The sequence below is a fragment of the Pavona decussata genome, unplaced genomic scaffold (assembly GCF_977016875.1).
Source record: "Pavona decussata unplaced genomic scaffold, jaPavDecu1.1 SCAFFOLD_201, whole genome shotgun sequence".
Classification (NCBI taxonomy): Eukaryota; Metazoa; Cnidaria; class Anthozoa; order Scleractinia; family Agariciidae; genus Pavona; species Pavona decussata.
This window is the reverse complement of record NW_028145609.1, coordinates 64,511-82,039: the sequence shown is the minus strand read 5'-3', so window position 1 is coordinate 82,039 and position 17,529 is coordinate 64,511. Positions and strand designations below refer to the sequence as shown.

At 37.3% G+C, this 17,529-nt stretch overlaps 1 protein-coding gene across 9 annotated transcripts; it reads right to left on the bottom strand.

The window, feature by feature from the left end:
• Positions 1–620: 620 nt before the first annotated feature.
• Positions 621–15,784, bottom strand: LOC146461151 (uncharacterized). Of its 9 annotated transcripts, XM_085087188.1 has the most exons (11): positions 15,425–15,784; positions 9,533–9,646; positions 9,323–9,436; positions 9,113–9,226; positions 8,901–9,014; positions 8,692–8,805; positions 8,480–8,593; positions 8,271–8,384; positions 8,059–8,172; positions 6,573–6,722; positions 621–3,538 (listed from the first exon to the last, which is right to left on the bottom strand). In XM_085087188.1, exons 1-11 carry the CDS (start codon positions 15,591–15,593, stop codon positions 2,985–2,987), a joined length of 1,785 nt encoding a protein of 594 aa, XP_084943314.1. In that variant the 5' UTR covers positions 15,594–15,784; the 3' UTR covers positions 621–2,984. The 9 variants fall into 9 exon arrangements, with proteins under 9 accessions (XP_084943314.1, XP_084943315.1, XP_084943316.1 ...); XM_085087189.1 differs by lacking the exon at positions 8,271–8,384; XM_085087190.1 differs by lacking the exon at positions 9,323–9,436.
• Between the last annotated feature and the right edge of the window lie 1,745 nt (positions 15,785–17,529).

Genomic DNA, 17,529 nt, shown 5'->3' with positions numbered 1-17,529 from the left:
CTCTCTTGCTCTGATTCAGCCGATTCTGTGTTAGAAAGCTAAACTTGATCGCTAAAAAGACAGACTTTTGAGTGAGATTTTCTGAGTACGTAGGCGCCGAAAAAAGTAATTGCTATACTTGTTTTGTCAACACATAGGCTGATTCATGTCAGTTTAAATGTCAGTGTTATGCCTAATTTCAAAAATAAACCTTGTCTAGTATTCTTTGACCTTGCCTTCTTGCGATGAGCCCTAATTAAAGTCTTGTATTGGACTAGCATATTCCATCAGCCTAGAAAGTTTCAGAATGTGCTTAATTGCTAGGGGTATGTTCTTACAAATCCAAACAGATCTGTCTGGATTTCCCATCGAACTTCAGGAGATACAGTTCAAGGGTCACCAGTAGTGGTTTGGAAGACAAAAACTATTTTTCCCCCTCCCTCTCCCCGCCAACTCCCCCATATGGACTCCTTTAATTGTTTTGCTCAGCTAGCTCCAGTCTCGCTCAAACGTTTATAAACGGCACAATTGGGTCATTTCTCAATTTCCCCCCGTCGTCATGACGGTAATATATTTTTCTTTTCTGAGGTATAAATAATGAAATAACTAATGCGTTTAATACTAAATAATCAAACTCAAAATTGACAGGAATAAAAACATTTATTGCAGTTAAAAAGGTTGGTCAAACTTTTTATTTGTTGACCAACTACAAAACACCTCCCAGATTGCTAGTTAAACAATAAAGTTTCTGTCGAAAGGCTATCGGGTATAAATTGCTTACGGAAATGTTAGATCTAGTAAAGGGACCTAAGCTTTTTTTAAAACGGTTATTCTAGTTCACAGAAATGATTAATATATCTTTGCGGCTAAGATGGCGAAGATAAAAATAGCTATCCACACTAAAAAGTGATTCCGATGTATTCAAGTCCTCCCTTCAGTGTCTTAGCTAAAATTCTTCGAAGACAGGCTTGTTCGCAATTTTACAAGTGAGTTTCATTTTTAATTTGGTTTGTTTTAGCTTCTGCTTATGAATCTGAGATAAGAGCAGGTACAAATTAAAAGATTTGAAAAATTAACTTTCAAAAAAACTTTGAAAATACAAGTGAGAAATAATTTTTAACTCTACTCGGCCTCATGCAATTGCTTTTTGAAATCTTGTCTGAGGCTAGTTCAGGGCTCTGTGTCGTGGCACTAAAAAGGACATTGTCCAGACTCTTTATTACCCAAGGAGCAACAACCTTCTCGTTCGTCAATTTAGCGCCCGTCATTTTGTTCACTGTATCGTAGAGAGACGCGAGGAAAAAGCTTGGGAACTGACTTGGGCATATTAGAATCTACAATATGAGCAACTATACCTTGTAGGATTTTAAAGGAAACCTCTACTCTTGAAATAAATTAACGTTAAGTTGTTAAAACACAATCTAATTTCAAATGTCGTTGGAAAACATGGAAATAATATTCCTGTGTCGGTCAAAAAAGAATTTAACAATCGCCTTTTTTTCATTTTAAATTTGCCGGGCGCTTCCATCTTGGATTTTACGACGTAAAACGGTTGCTCAATTGTTTCACACACAAAAAAAAAACTTTTGCTTACTGACAATAGCGACAGCCATATGGCGTCATAAATCCAAAATGGCGACGCCTGGGAAATTTAAAATCCAAAACAGGCGATAATCATACCTAATTTTTAGCACACTTGAATGTCATTTCTGCTATTTAACGTAAAACTTAGAATTAAGGCACTATTTCCGACAATTCACCGTCAAGTTGTTGTCAAAGTGGAGGTTTCCTTTAATAACAAGCTAGAGATCATTTTGCAAAAAAAAAAAACAAACAAAAAAAAAAACAACAGCAACAACCAAACTTTTCCCCACCAAACCAAACCAATATGTCGGGTGATTAGGCAATATATTTCAACAAGACACAGAACCCTTATCCAAGACACTGGTCTTTAGGCATCCAATTCTTCTACGCATTAGTACAAATTGCCTTATATACATTACTTTTCCAAAGCTACTCAGTATAAGATTACAAAACTCTGTAAGCACTATTGTAACAATATATTTGGCGTCAACGACCCTGTCCCAAAAAGGGTCGATGTGGTTCATAACTTTTCATGCACAAACCGTAATGCTTGTTATGTTGGCGAGTCCAACAGACATCTCCCAACACGCATATGTGAACTTCTTTTCAAGGACAGGGCCTCTGGCGTTTACAAGCATCTTCAGAATTCTGAAGCATGCTGTTTGGCATTTTTGTAAGCTTTTAATCTATTTTATATCATGCTCTCACTAAATTCACGGTTAAAATCATAGAAGCCCCGTATATCCTTGAGGGAAAAACATATCAAACCACCAAATACAACATGTTAATTCAAGTCTCTTATACAAATTCATTTTTGTATCGTTTACGCCATATTTTGTAAGTGTTGCATCTCTTTCCTTTGTCAGTATTACATTCCTGTTCATTGCCTAAATCAGCCCTAGCATTTAGTCAACTTTGTAACGCGTAACATGGAATTGACGATGGCACTGAAAATGCTGAAACATATCCTAAAACTACAAAAAAAATACCTTGATATAAATAAACATAACAACAAAATAAAAAAGAAACAGTGAAGAAACTGACAAGGATTTGTATACTGCCTGCCCGAAATTTTCATCTCATGCTAAGGTAGTAATTGTCTGCTTATTGTAAGTGAATACCGTTATAATAAGGATGATTTTGCTGTTGTTGCTGGCTCCAAAACCATAAGCCCTTGTGATCACCATAACTAATTAATGAGATCACAATGGAGTTTAGTTACAATTGAAGAAAACACTGTCACTTGAATCTGTCTAGAATTGAAATTACTCAGGAGATCCAGCTGTTCAAAACGTAACTCTCCGCTACAAGACAAGCTTCCCTGGAAGCTTTGAAATTACTTAGCTTACTACTTTACTGCCACTGTCACATGTAAACCCTTTCAAATGAAAAGATGTACGAATGGCGCCAATCTAAAGCCCTTAGCGAACAAACACTCTCCAGAAGTCCCCAGAAGTTACTCCAACATTGAAATCATCACATTCCCACCTGTTTGTTAAGTATAGTACCCAATGATATTTATCATGTACGAAAGCAGTGTGATCGAACAACCGGTTTTCGGGAAGTCCAATTTGGCGGATATAAAATAAACGTTCATGCCCCCATTTACCAACGAGAAAATTACCGCCTTCTTTTCCCCACCCATCGCAAGCTCTTGATAAGGACGAGTTGTCGTCATTCATTCTTAAATACGAACCACAAGAGTCAGGCACATCATTCGTCTGATTGCTGAGGTATTGGACCGCAGCTTCACCTGTGCTGTTAAGAGCCGTGGCGATATGGAATGTTCTCCCCCCTTGCTTCTTGCAGTGAAGTCTTACTTGAGTGAAGTTCAGGTAGGTTCTCAGCTCTTTCATGACGTTTGTTGTAATAAACGTCTGATTGCTGCTTATTCCAAGGAGTGAAGTGTTAAGTGGCAGCTGAGAGGGAGGTGTTGAGCTTTGCATCACGTAACTGGAGACAAGAAGCCATCCCCCTGAAGTCAGAGGAGATTAATTGTTATGTATGAAAATTAAGCGGCGGGAAAAATAGGAGCGCATTAATTGATACTTCTTCTTATTATATGGCTGGCTCCGCGAGCGGGCAAGATGAGTCAAATCCTGCGCTGTGATTGGCCACCCGAGCAGGCAAGATGGAGCTATCTTGCCCGCTCGGGATTACCCGTTGCCCGTCCGCTTGGCATCGAAAGTTTAATCCCAACAACAATGCAATCTTTTCTTCGATTTTCTCGTTGTTTTGGGGGAAAACACTCACTAAAAAGTTCGGTAAACTCTCAACATTTACCTAAAGGAAAGGAAAGAGAATGGAATCGTCCTGGTGTAGTAAAAATTTTGTTTCAGCTACAATGAATGTGAGTTGAATCGGTGAGTTGCTCTGCGTGTATAGTATTTTAGATAGAGTTGATTTTGTAAAACTTATTGTCTCAAGCCGAGTGCCAAATTGATAATTTCTCTAGGTTTGCAATGACTGTATTTTATCACAGCGTAGTGGAAGTTGCGTTTAATAAGTGTTTAGAGCAGTTAAAACGTATTTTTCTGAAGTTCGCCGAAGAAGCTCACGTTTTTAATTTAGCCGCGTCTTGCTTGTTGTAAACAGCAAAATCGTTCGTTCTTTTTTTGCGTTTTTATGGACCTCGACTTCGCCTCGGTCCATAAAAACGCAAAAAAAGAACTTGGCCAATATCCAGCCATCTTGACCTCACGCTTGGTCAATAACGCATATATATTTTGTCATTTTGCTAAGAGATAAAACAATTAGCTAACATGATTTATTTTTTTCTGAAGGTTAACATGGAACCTGATGTCGGAGTCAACTGTGGCTCCTCTCACCCATTTTCATAATTTAGCTTTTTTTCTTTTATCAATTCAAAGCAATCGAAATTAAGTTACATGTTTTTCCTCTTTGCTGTGAAAATCGACACAGCGGCAAAATGAGTGCGCATGCTCGTCACGTGTGAGCAATCGTACGCGGCGAAATGGCGGTATTTTTAAAATTCCCATTGTTTTCGTTTCGTGGGGATAAGCCCAGATCAAAATAGATACGGAAGCCGCTTGCGGGAAAGGTTCCTTCGAACTTCCTCCATTACATATCTTATTCAACAAAAAAAATATTTTGGTAACAGGTGTGAATTTGGCAATTGAAGTGGAGCATTCGTAATCGATTTTCGCTCGAATCACAAATCTGCGGAGCAAGTGCATTCATTTTGCCGCCGTGTCATGAAAGCCCAATTAAAAGGCAAGCATGCGCATTTGATCAAAAATGTATTGATTTGTTGTTTTAGCTGAAATGAATTTTTTTCTTAGGGCCTCTTCATATGAGCCCGGTCGACCGCGCTGGCTCGGTTTCCGAGATCTCTCCTCGCCACTCTTTTCTTTACAAAAAAATCGATGTGTTCATATGAGAAAGCGGGCTGGTCTCGGTAACCGGGCTGGAAAATTTTTTCCCATATGAACATTTTAGCCCGGAAACCGGGACTGTCCGGGACGAAACACTTTCAACTGCGCATGGCTTGTAAGGTTACTGACAAGTCGGAACGCGGTTCAACGGGTATTTTGGGAGCCTTTTGGACATTTTTCATTTCGGTAACCGGGGTTAAATTTCCCATATGAACAGAAGACAAAATTCGTCCCACCTTCTGGGCCAGCCCGGTTACCGGGCTCATATGAAGTGGCCCTTAGAAACCGCTTGATACAATTCCATTACAGTCAATCACGTCACGCGTGACCGGTATTTTTGAAATTTGAACGTAGTTTTGAAATTAATATGTCAGTTTTGAACATCGTCAACGAGATTTCAGAGTTTTCGTAGAAATTTCCCTAGTTTATTGACGGTATAAAGTTATGAATGTTTCTCTATATTACAGCATAAAGTACTTCAATAATAACAATTGTTCTTCAAGTATTTTGAATCTTTTTTCAGTTAATGCTCCTTTTTTGTTTGGATTGACTGTAAATTTCACAAAAAATTAGTTCTCTATAAAATCGTAAATCATCTGCAAACAGAAACCCAAATCTGACAGAGCGTGTCTTCACAAAACATTAAAGTGCAAAACCAATATTTACAGCAGATCTCTCATTCAAAATTACATGAAAGCTGCGTAACCATGTCAGTATTTTTCTTGGAGACCAAAAATAAACAATATTTCACGAGTGCATATTCTAAGAAAAAGGAAACATATTGTTCGTGGACGTTTAATAGCTCGCCAGGTTGCCATGACAACGGTACCTAGCTCAAGAACAAGTATCAAAATACATTCCCATAACATTTCCTTAAAAACTAACATTTCTAAATTCCAATTCGATCTGGAAAGTGTCCACAGTTGGTGATCTGCGCTAAATGGTCCTAAATACATTGACACCGATATAAAATGATTTATTTGTTTATTTTTATTTTCTTAGTTAATCTTGCACCATGCTAATTTCAGGCACCCAGAACTACTTTGTTTGTAAATAACGTTTACTAACATCCGTATACTAGAAAACTGTGATCGGTCACTTTGATTTCTTATGAGAAAACTAGTATCGATTTTATTTCAGATTAGCAAATCTGCCCAACCTTGAAATATGATTTCTCCGAGTCCACCGTCATTATAATAAAGTCGTTAAATCGAATTAAATTTGGTTTGTGATTTATGATATTTTTCTGTAAAAGGATGGGAAAGTTCGCAGAAATCGCTATTAAATATTTGCTCAAAGAATTTTGAATTTTGAGCGAAAATTTTAAAAGCCTAACCTGTTCCAGCAAGACACCCGAAAACAAAAAGGGTTACCAAATGATCTCATTGAATGCACACATGATGTCTTGGCATGCAGCAAGATTGTTGTTGGGGTCATGTGCAAGAACATTTGGAAAAATGTCACCGTGCTGTATGTTGAGGTTGTCTTCAAAAAATCTCTTTTTTTTTTAGTATAAAGCTTCCATCGTATGTGCCGAGAAGCGTAGTCGAAGTAACAGACTCTTAAAACGCCTACGCAAGAAAATAGGAAAAGATGAAAGTTCTTGATCCTCACCTCCGTCAGTAGTCATGTCGCAGTAAACTTTCAATGGATCGCCACTCCATCCAGGGTTGATCCAGTACTCCCCATCTCCCTTGGAGAAACCAGAGTCCAGGATGTTCTTGCATGATGTTCCAGGATAATCGAAATCCCAACCTTGTATTTCTAAAGTTATAGAATTCATTTTAATGTATATCAACTCTTAGTAAACTACATTAAGAACAACAAGTAAAGAAAGAAAAATAGATAGACAAGAAGAATAAAAAACAGACAGCTAGTAAACTGCATGGTACATCTATTGAGATAAAGAAAAGTTAGAGCTTTTCTTAAAGTATTTATCTCACAAACATGTACATGATCGATTAGTCTTTGGGATTTCGCTTTGAACTGAAAAGTTACCCAGAAGCTTTCAGATGTATGCACTACACAGTTCCCATTGAAGACTAAATAAAACCAAAAAGGGGTGCGTTCAATAATAGTTCCCAGCTCTGTCATTTATCACAAATCAATTTTCGTTTGCTGTCTGGGAATGATCGTTCCTTCCGCATAAACTTTAACTTTTTATCAACGACGTTTTGTTCTTCAGGAAAATTACTTAAACCATGCAACATTTGCAGAATGCGGATAAATGAAAGCACGTTTTTAGTTGCCTTAGGGTAAATGTAAATTCGGTGAGACGGTTAAAAACTAACATGTTTTCCAAAGTTGAATTAATTATCCGCACAGACCAACAGGAGTAATTTATAATACATGAAAACCAAGGCAGTTATGATTTGGAGGAAAAAAGAGATTGAAACTAAACGGGATTTTAACTGTTGTCCTTAGGATACAGAAATACGACCTTGAGATCCGACGGTGGGCGGAAGTAAAAAAATATTGTCAAAGAACTTCCGTTGTGAATAGCCGTCGTGAATCATGATAGTTTCCTGCCATAGCGGGATTGTCTACAACGTCAAAAGGCCGAGCTTCCCGTAGCAATTTAAACATGAGTAAAATAATCTCATTTCAGCAGGGTCCTTTTCGACGAAATTCCTTAATAATTTCGATACTTAAATATTTTTAAATCTTAGTGGATCGTTTTCATTGAGTCTTTCATAAAAAGGAAACGATTTAAAAAGGAATAATCTCCGTTCCATTGCCAGACTGTCGACGACCACATGGAAAGCAGCTGTGACTCTGTGATGACAAGCCGCAAAACCAGTAGCTTGTCAACTTTCGTAGAGAAAATCTGGATTTTTCGACCTGCTTTAAATCGTACAAAAGAAGACATTTATTGCCTGAAATTTCTCCATGAAGAGAAAATAAATCCAATTAATCCTTCTGGACAGCTGCAGTTAAAGCTATTTCGTTTATCAACACACGTTCCATTGTTGAAGCAAGGGTTACTGTCGCATTCATTGATATCTGTGACAATCGTAACCACAAAAACTTAAAAACACAAATAAACTTTAATTCCTTTGCTCATCAAATTTATTGCAAATTGCATGCAATTGCCTCTAACCTGTTTCACATCGGTTGCCAATAAATCCGTCTAGGCAGCTGCAGTTAAAGCTGTTTGGCTTATCAACACACGTTCCATTGTTGAAGCAAGGGTTACCGTCGCATTCGTTGATATCTGTAAAAAACGTAACAATAACCATTTAAAAACACAAGTTAACTTGAATTCCTTTACTCAGAAAAATTCATTGCAAATTGCATGCTATTGCCTCTAACCTGTTTCACATCGGTTGCCAATAAATCCATCTGGGCAGCTGCAGTTAAAGCTGTTTGGTTTATCAACACATGTTCCATTGTTGAAGCAAGGGTCACTGTCGCATTCATTGATGTCTGTAACAATCGTAACCACAACAAATCATAACCACATATAAATTTTAATTCCATTACTACAAATTTATTGCAACTTGCAAGCAATTGGCTCTAACCTATTTCACATCGGTTGCCAATAAATCCGTCTGGGCAGCTGCAGTTAAAGCTGTTTGGCTTATCAACACACGTTCCATTGTTGAAGCAAGGGTTACTGTTGCATTCGTTGATATCTGTAGAAAACGTAACAATAACAGTTTAAAAACACAAGTTAACTTTAATTCCTTTATTAAAAAAAATTCATTGCAACTTGCATGCAATTGGCTCTAACCTGTTTCACATCGGTTGCCAATAAATCCATCTGGGCAGCTGCAGTTGAAGCTGCCTGGCTTATCGACACACGTTCCATTGTTGAAGCAAGGGTTACTGTCGCATTCATTGATGTCTGTAACAATCGTAACCACAACAACTCAAAAACACAAAGAAATTTTAATTCCATTACTACAAATTTATTGCAAAGTGCAAGCAATTGCCTCTAACCTATTTCACATCGGTTGCCAATAAATCCGTCTGGGCAGCTGCAGTTAAAACTGTTTGGCTTATCAACACACGTTCCATTGTTGAAGCAAGGGTTACTGTCGCATTCGTTGATATCTGTAAAAAACGTAAGAATAACAGTTTAAAAACACAAGTTAACTTTAATTCCTTTCTTCAAAAAAATTAATTGCAAATTGCATGCCATTGCCTCTAACCTGTTTCACATCGATTGCCAATAAATCCATCTGGGCAGCTGCAGTTAAAGCTGTTTGGCTTATCAACACAGGTTCCATTGTTGAAGCAAGGGTTACTGTTGCATTCATTGATGTCTGTAACAATGGTAACCACAACAACTCAAAAACCCAAGCAAAAATTTAATTCCATTACAATAAATACATTGCAAACTGCATGAAATTGCCTCTAACCTGTTTCACATCGGTTGCCAATAAATCCCTCTGGGCAGTTGCAGTTAAAGCTGTTTGGCTTGTCAACACACGTTCCATTGTTGAAGCAGGGATTACTTTCGCATTCATTGATGACTGCAACAATCGAAACCACAACAAATTATAAACACATATAAATTTTAATTCCATTTCTATAAAATCCATTGCGAATAGCGTGCAATTCCGTCTAACCTGTTTGACATCGGTTGCCAATAAATCCGTCTGGGCAGGTGCAGTTAAAGCTGTTTAGCTTGTCGACACACGTTCCATTGTTGAAGCAAGGATTGCTGTTGCATTCATTGATATCTGTGACAAACGAAACCGAGTAAACGAGGTTAGAAAAAGGTATAAATTTAAGGTAAAATGTATGAGCTTTTTGTCGGGACAAACAAAACTGTCCGTAATATCCGTGTGACGTCTGTGTTGAGCAGGTGTCCGTAGAGCGGGGCTTCACTGCATCAGTATAGTTAGTTTAGTTGAACTGGTTTGTTGACGGGGTAATTGCTACGAATGCTATAACTGGTCTTAAATTAGCACCCAATAATAGAGGTGAAAAGATCTTTTGCTGAGTCCGCATGAAGTTTGGTGTTGATACGTATGTTTAAGTGGGTGTGGCTATTTCCAGCGCTATGTGGCATCAATCAGATTTAGCCTACTTTACGAACAATACTGAGCACCACTAAAAACGCCCTTCCCACGATGAATTGAGGAAGCTGATGGTCGAAGAACGTCAAAATTGTAGCCCACCTTGTAGTGAGATGAACATTAAGAAGCGATTGCGTAATTTGGAGACACGTTTTGAACTCTCGAGGTTGAAAGTTTCAGAAATGACAGACGTAGGCTAATATTAGTCTTCGTTCAGCAGCACAAAACATGATTTAAAAAATCATAGATATGTGTGTTGTAATTGTAAGAACCTTTCTTGAGGCAGTACTTTGGTTGACAAAAAGTTTAATGCATATTGCCTTTGGACAAAATGTAATATTCTGTCATATGAGAATAGGTTCAAAGATGTTTTTGGTTAGATGAGATGATTTTCTCAAAAAGGAGTAATGAGACCTTTGCTCCTCGTAAACTCAAAGTTTTAGATGTTGACTTTGGCGTTCAGTAGAGTGGAGTAAACTTTTGATATTCGTGTGCGGGAAGAGCTTGAGAGGGTGCAAAATGTGAGCTTTAAAAATATAGTTTCAAAAACGTTTTACAGTTCACAGTGACGATGTGATTAACTTGATTTTGGTCCTTTTATTTGCGAATTACGTGCTATGTGAGACACATTTCCATTAATGGTCAAAAAATTGTGAATATAACACGAAAACCAATGTAAAGGCATTATAAGCTCAATGAAGTGAATGGTCAATAAAGGGTGACCTCGATTTTACGAATAAAGCACTTTAGAGGAGGATAAAATCGCTGTTGGTGATCTATTGCGTTCGACGAAGGAGAACGCACGCCCAAGTTTCTGTTGCGTTGGCTATTTTGTGAAGCTTATGATTATTGCAACAAAGAAAAGTTGCATGAAAAAACTGTTAAAACAAATGAATTTAAATTAAAACGAACAGGAAAAGGTCCACCATAGTATAAATTTGTGCTATGTAGTATGTCGAACTCACTACAATAATCTATGATTACTACTAAGTACGAAACTAGTTGCGTTTTATCACGTGACCACGAGAAAAAAACGTCTTTTCACGTGTAAAAAAGTTTAATGTTGACTGACATTGATATTATGACCATTTCTTGTGAATATGTTAATTGTATTTTGTGACGCTCAAACATGTCACTAGACTGTGATTTCGTGTCTTTAAACACGTGACAGCGAAAAAGGTTAGAGAAATCAGTAATGTTTGCTGTCTTGTGCTGAGAGGCTTGTTTTTCTCGGCCAGGTTCGGAGGATTTTGTCGCGGCGACTTTGAACGTGAATGACTTTTTTAATATTTGAGCAAACCTCAGGGCTTTTTTAGCAATAGATCTGGGAAAAATTTGATGTGGTCGGTTAGTGTTGATTGACGTTGATGTCACCATAACAACCAAATTTTGACAGGCAGTTTCAGGGAATAAAATATCCCTTTTCAAAATGATGAAAAATTGCTTCTCTTTCTGTAACTTTTATTTTTATAGTCCATATTAGTGTTCCTTAACTGGTTTCCATTACTTTTTGTTCAATCTTGGCTTTTTCCTGAATATTTGGGAAATCCAGAAATCCAAGATGGCGTTACCAAGTTGCGGCCATTTGGCAACTGATCAGGACCTAATTAAAACGTCATATGACGTCATAAATTCACATAGCGGACGTAAACAAAACATCCTCGAATGTACTATCTACCCTCCAAGTGTAACTGTCATAGTGTTTACACATGCGAAGTTATTCTCCCCTTCCCCCCCCCCCCCCCCCTTCAGAAGACAAACAAAAGCCCGGTTTACATAGGGTAAATGAGAACAAATGACCTTATCAACTGTGTTGATAGAACCAAATATTCCTATAACCGGGACAGTCAGTAGTGAGTTTAATTCTACTGATTGAATTGATTTTTAGAATAAGGTTAAAGATTTAGTGAACTAGTATACTTGTTTGCGTAGTGTTTTGCATAGTGACAACAGAAGAAATAACTTCTAGTTTCTAATTCATGCTCCAAGAATCCAGCACAAAAGCTTTCTCTTTTTTAGATATACTTTGTCTCTTCCTGCATCGAAATTACATGACTAAAGTTTGCATATTGCTGTGCAAACTAAGAAGACTCTTACATATGTGCTTAACTAGTATAATTCTGTAAATGGTTTGAACCCAGGAGTCATGACATAAGAACGTAAATTATGATTATCCGGGTGAATGTGCTGAGGACTGTTTGAGGTGACATTGTCTGACGTTCCGACAACCTGAGCGGAAGTCATCTTCAGAGTCAAGTAAATTGTGGAACGTCAGTACATGGTATATATGTGTCAGGTTGTAAACCTGATTGGTCAACGAAGTCCATATGTTATTGGTCGTTTGTCAGTAAGCCGTGATGTTATTGGCTGTGAAGACTGTAAAAAGTGATTGGTGCGTTTCGATCCGTCTTATGTTAGTGAAAAGTCCGTTGGTCTATTGTAAGTAAATTTGTCTATTGTTTGTCTGTTTTGTGTCGTTTGTAAGGTGCAGGTAGTTGTAGCCAACGGTTGAGTGGCGTTTGTTCTAAGTTAATAAACCAGCTTTTCCAGAGTGAGTCGTTGATAGTAATTTGTACGGTAGGTAACGCGCTTGGTAGAGATTTTTTCAAGATTTTTTATCTTTTTTTTTTTTTTCTATTTTTGCCTCACTTGCCTCTCCCTTGGACATGAAAAACTGCGTTAAGGAACTAAGTTTAAAGTAGATTCCAGATGATTAACTCTGTAGCAGCCTGGATTAGAAATTATTTTCAAAAGCTGTCAAATGGCGTGTTGCCGAGGTGAAACTTCATATTTGAAATGCGATTTAGGCGAAACAAAAATTAAGGCAAATGCGCAAATAGTGTCGCTAGAAGACGGAGAACGGGTTCCATCAGGTCAAATTTAGATCTTTGTAAACGTAGTCGATGGGGTGTCAAACCATCCAAGCGCTCTCAAGTCGCCCTGTGATATCTAATGGTGCGGAGAAGTGAGTATCAACGCGTGATTAAAAATAACCGCTAGAAACCTCTAGGTCAATAACATTGCATAGATAATTGTTTTTGCTAAAAATTTCTTACCAAGGGACGTTGAAATAAGCTCCATCTAGATATGACAAAAGACTTTTATCTTGAAACACAGTTTAATTTGGGGGCACTATGTTGCCGTAATCTGGATATTCTTAGTGTGACTGGTTTGTGTTTTTATGGACTCGGTTCATAATTTAAATGCGAAAAAGAACCTGGCCAATATCCAGCCATCTTGACCTCACACTTGGTTAATAACCGGCATATGTATTGTTCCTACCCGTAATGCCAAGTACGTCCTTTGAGAAAGGTAAAGAATGCGTGAACAAGAAAAGCGGTTTGCCGCAAATCAGACTAAGAATACGGCATGGTAGTCTCTGGTCATTGGTTTTGCTTTCATTATCTCTTTTTGTGCCTCAATTAGATTACAAAAATTTGAATAATTATGATATACATACTAAAGTGACTGTCGCGATGATAAAAATGTTTGGTTTTGTCAACAGTTGATTTCATCATCAGTTGGTTCCTGTGCCGAGGCTTTTGGTTCTGAACTCATCATACTTCCCTTGGAGTTGAGTAGGAAATAATGCAGATTACAAAAGCCTTTGTTTTGAGGGGTAAACTTTGAATGGAGTACTTTGGAAAGATATAAGGACGCTTGCTAAAAATAGGTCCTGATACCTTTCAAAAGTACTCCATTGGCGATAAGATTCGTTTCATTAGAAAAACTTTATGAAAATAATATATTTTATAACTCTAGCAGATTAAACAACGATTTAGCTTACAGAAAAGCTATTATTGAAGTGCTTTATAAAAGCGATTGAAAAAGCCGGACGAGCAAGGGAAAGTCAAAACAAGTGATTAAGTGGAGTCAAGTTGGTGCGTTCAGAATAGCGGAGTTCCTACATTCTGCGTTATAATAACTTAAAAAAAAAAATCATTTATTCTTTTAAGGGAGCGTACCCCGGTAAGAGTTAGAATTACTCTATTTCAATATTAGAGACATTTCAGCTACTGACAGAGAAAAGATAAGACGAAACAAATTAGCCAGTCTGATTAGTGAACTTGAACGATGAGCCGCGCTAGTTAACAGTCGGGTCCGTTGTTGTTCTGTTTCGTCAGTTGTGTAATGAATCTTTTTTTGAATTCGCCTCGAGGCTGTCACATTTTGGGTATGCCAGACAATTTAAAATATTCCTGTCTCTTTGGTTTATTCTTTTATGAATAAATGCGACTTATCTGAATAGATCGCAGCGCGATTTAAAAACACATCAAATACACGATAGTGTTTCAGTACGTTGTTCTTAATGAAAATATAATATGAAAATAAATTACATTTTAGTTAAGAAAAAAACACCATCTCGAACTTTCCGTAAATTACACGCTTAACGACTTTGTTTTCGATTAACGGGTGATAAGTTTGTTTCTGTGCCGCAGCTTTTGGCTCTGAGGTCGTCATACTTTCCTTTAAGGCGGTTAGGAAATAATGCAGGTCACAGAGGCTCTGTTTCGAGAGGTAAATTTTGAGCGGAGTGCTTCTTAAAGGTATCAGGACTCTTGTGAAACACAGGCGATAAGATTCTTTTTCATGAAAAACAATTGTGATAATACTTTTGCCCTATAACTCCGGCTGATTAAGCAGCGCAGTTTAGCCCACAGAAAAGCGACTGAAAAAGCCGGACGAGCAAGGGAAAGTTAAGAGAAGTGATTAAGTGGAGTGAAGTTGACGCGTACAGTATATTGGAGTTCCTATATTCTTGCAGTTATAATTAATAAGTTAAGGAATTATTTATTCAAGTAAGCGAGCTTACTTCCGTAAGAGTAAGAATAGCTCTATTTGAAGATTAGATACATTTCAGCTACCGACTTGGAGTTCAGTAAATATAGCAGTTGAGAGTAACCCTTCAAAAGAGATTGTTTTGAACTGATTTTTTGAGTGAAGTATTAGAGTTAAAAATACACCTTTCAAGATCATTGAGTTATAAATACAAGAATAATTATGTAATCTCTGTTTAGTGTTTAGTGTTTGGTTCCCACGATTTTCTTACCGTTTTTACACGGTATTTTAAATAGATTAATTAAAGATACTCCCAAAATTTTGGAATACAGTTAATCGATCGTAAGCAGTAGACTTTCAATTTTGGTATGACGACTTACTTGAATTCATTTTTTTAAGTGAAGTTATGAAGTTAAAATACATTTTTCAAGATCATTGAGTTATAAAACAAGAATAATTATGTAATCTCTGCGTGTATTGAGATTCAATAGTGTTTAGTGTTTGGTTCCGACGACGTCCTTGCCGTTTAATAAGTTAATAAAAGATACTAACAAAATTTTGGTAAAGATACTAACAAAATTTTGGAACACAGTAGATCGTAAGCAGTAGACTTTGAAGTTTGGTATGACGACTTACTCGTAAGGCTTTTGGGTCTCTTACCTTGTACCTTAGTATCAACTTTAGAAGCTGTTCGCGGGGCGTTACCAGACCTCACCATTGATATCAATATTGCAGCTAAAACTAAAGCGGCAATCGCTACCAGGCAGGCAACTAAAATAGCGAAGGCGATGAAGAACATCAATCGGCGGTCAGCTCTAGTTGATGCCATTATACAGCGTCACTGATTCGAATTATGTCAACTAAAAGTTCAGTCTCTGGAGGCAGTCTTAACAAGTTTGGTTCACAACTAAAACCTTATATGAAGGTGCAGCTCTGCTGAGTTGAATCGTGTAAGCTGCTTGGAAGGGATTCTATCTTTCGTGCAGTTCAACAGAACGAAAAACAATTAGTAATATTGCATACCAAGCCCTGCTATAGACAATGCTGATGTTCTGCTCAGATGAATTTGCTTGGCAGGGAGTCCGTTTTTAATGTAGTTTCCGGGGACTAGAAATTGTTAATAGCATTGCGTAGTAAGCCCTGCTGTTACCTCTGCTAATGGCTGATGCCGTTCTTAGTTTAACAGCCACAACTGTTTCCAAAGACTATAAAATAATGCGAAAAAACATAAAGAATTACATACTTGGCCCGAGGCTCAATTTTTAGAGCAGCATGTTAGGAGAAATTTAGTGTGGAGCTCATTTTCAACCTGGCCATAAATTTATTTACATATCAAGAGCAGTAACCATGCTGACGCTCAGCAATTAGGGAAAAGTTACGGTTGGACTGTTTCCATTAATTTTATCAACAAATTATTGCACTCTTTTGCCAAATATATTCTAGTGACTTTGAAAGGTATGCTTTACTCCTCTTCGTTTGTATCCAAGGCAGGAAAATGAGATATGAATTCGAAAACCCGACTTGTAAGCACTGTACGAAGGTAGAGGAACGTTTTTGGACATATGTAAAAGGCAAAGTCACATGATATCTCATGATATTCCGAGCGGGCTAATGCGAAAGAATGTCCTCAACCCGCCCAGGGGTGGCGTTTTAACTACATTTTCGTTAAACAGAAAATGTCATTTCGAACCAGTTTTCACAAATTGCACACTTGACGACTTTGCTTTCGATTAAAAGATGATAACTTGGTTCCTGTACGGAAGGTTTTGGTACTGAAGTTTTCGCACATTCGTTCAAGTTAAGTAAGAAATAATACAGGTTACAAAAGCTTTGTTTCGAGGGGTAAATATAATTCGAACGGAGTGGAAAGTTATTAGGCTAGGACGCTTGCGAAAACCAGGCAATACGATTATGATTCAACAAAATAATTCTATTGTTCGTAATTTTGTCACTTTTACAGTCAACCCAGGTCACGCGCGAACGATATTTTTGAAATTTGAACGGAGTTTTGAAATTTACATGTCAGTTTTGAAAATCGCCAACGAGATTTCAGAGTTCCCATATAAATTTCCCCAGTTTATTGACAATATAAAGCTATAATTTTTTCTTTACATTGCAAAATTGAATATTTCAAGAATAACAATTGTTTCACAAGTATTTTGAATCTTTTTCTCAGTTAATGCCTCTTTTTCGGAACGATTTCCAGAGAAATGTCCAACATTCCATTCACACGTCGGACATTGCAATGAGAAATTCGAATGTTCATTTCATTCATAGAAATTCTGTCCACGCGTGGCCTGGGTTGACTGTAACTGTGCTTTAACTTACAGAGATGCCATATTGAAGCTTAATGAAAGCAACTTGGAAAAGCCGAGAAACGGCATTATTGTGGTTTAGTTTTCCATTTTTGTATTTTTAGCTAGACATCGAACAAAGAAAAGATGAGACGACAGCAATAAGCCTGGCTGATTAGTGAACTTGCACGATGAGCCGCACTAGACAGATAGCAGTCGGGTCCGTTGTTGTTCTGTTTCGTCAGTGGTGTAATGAATCTTTTTTGAATTCGCCTTGAGGCTGTCATATTTTGGGCGTGCCAGATAATTTTATAATATTCATTTCTCTTTGGTTTATTGGTTTATTAATAAATACGACTTATCTTAATAGATTGCAACGCGATTTAAAAATACATGATAGCGTTCATGGCCTTTTTCTTACTGAAAATATACTATGAAAAATTATTAATTACATTTTTGTTAAGTAGAAAA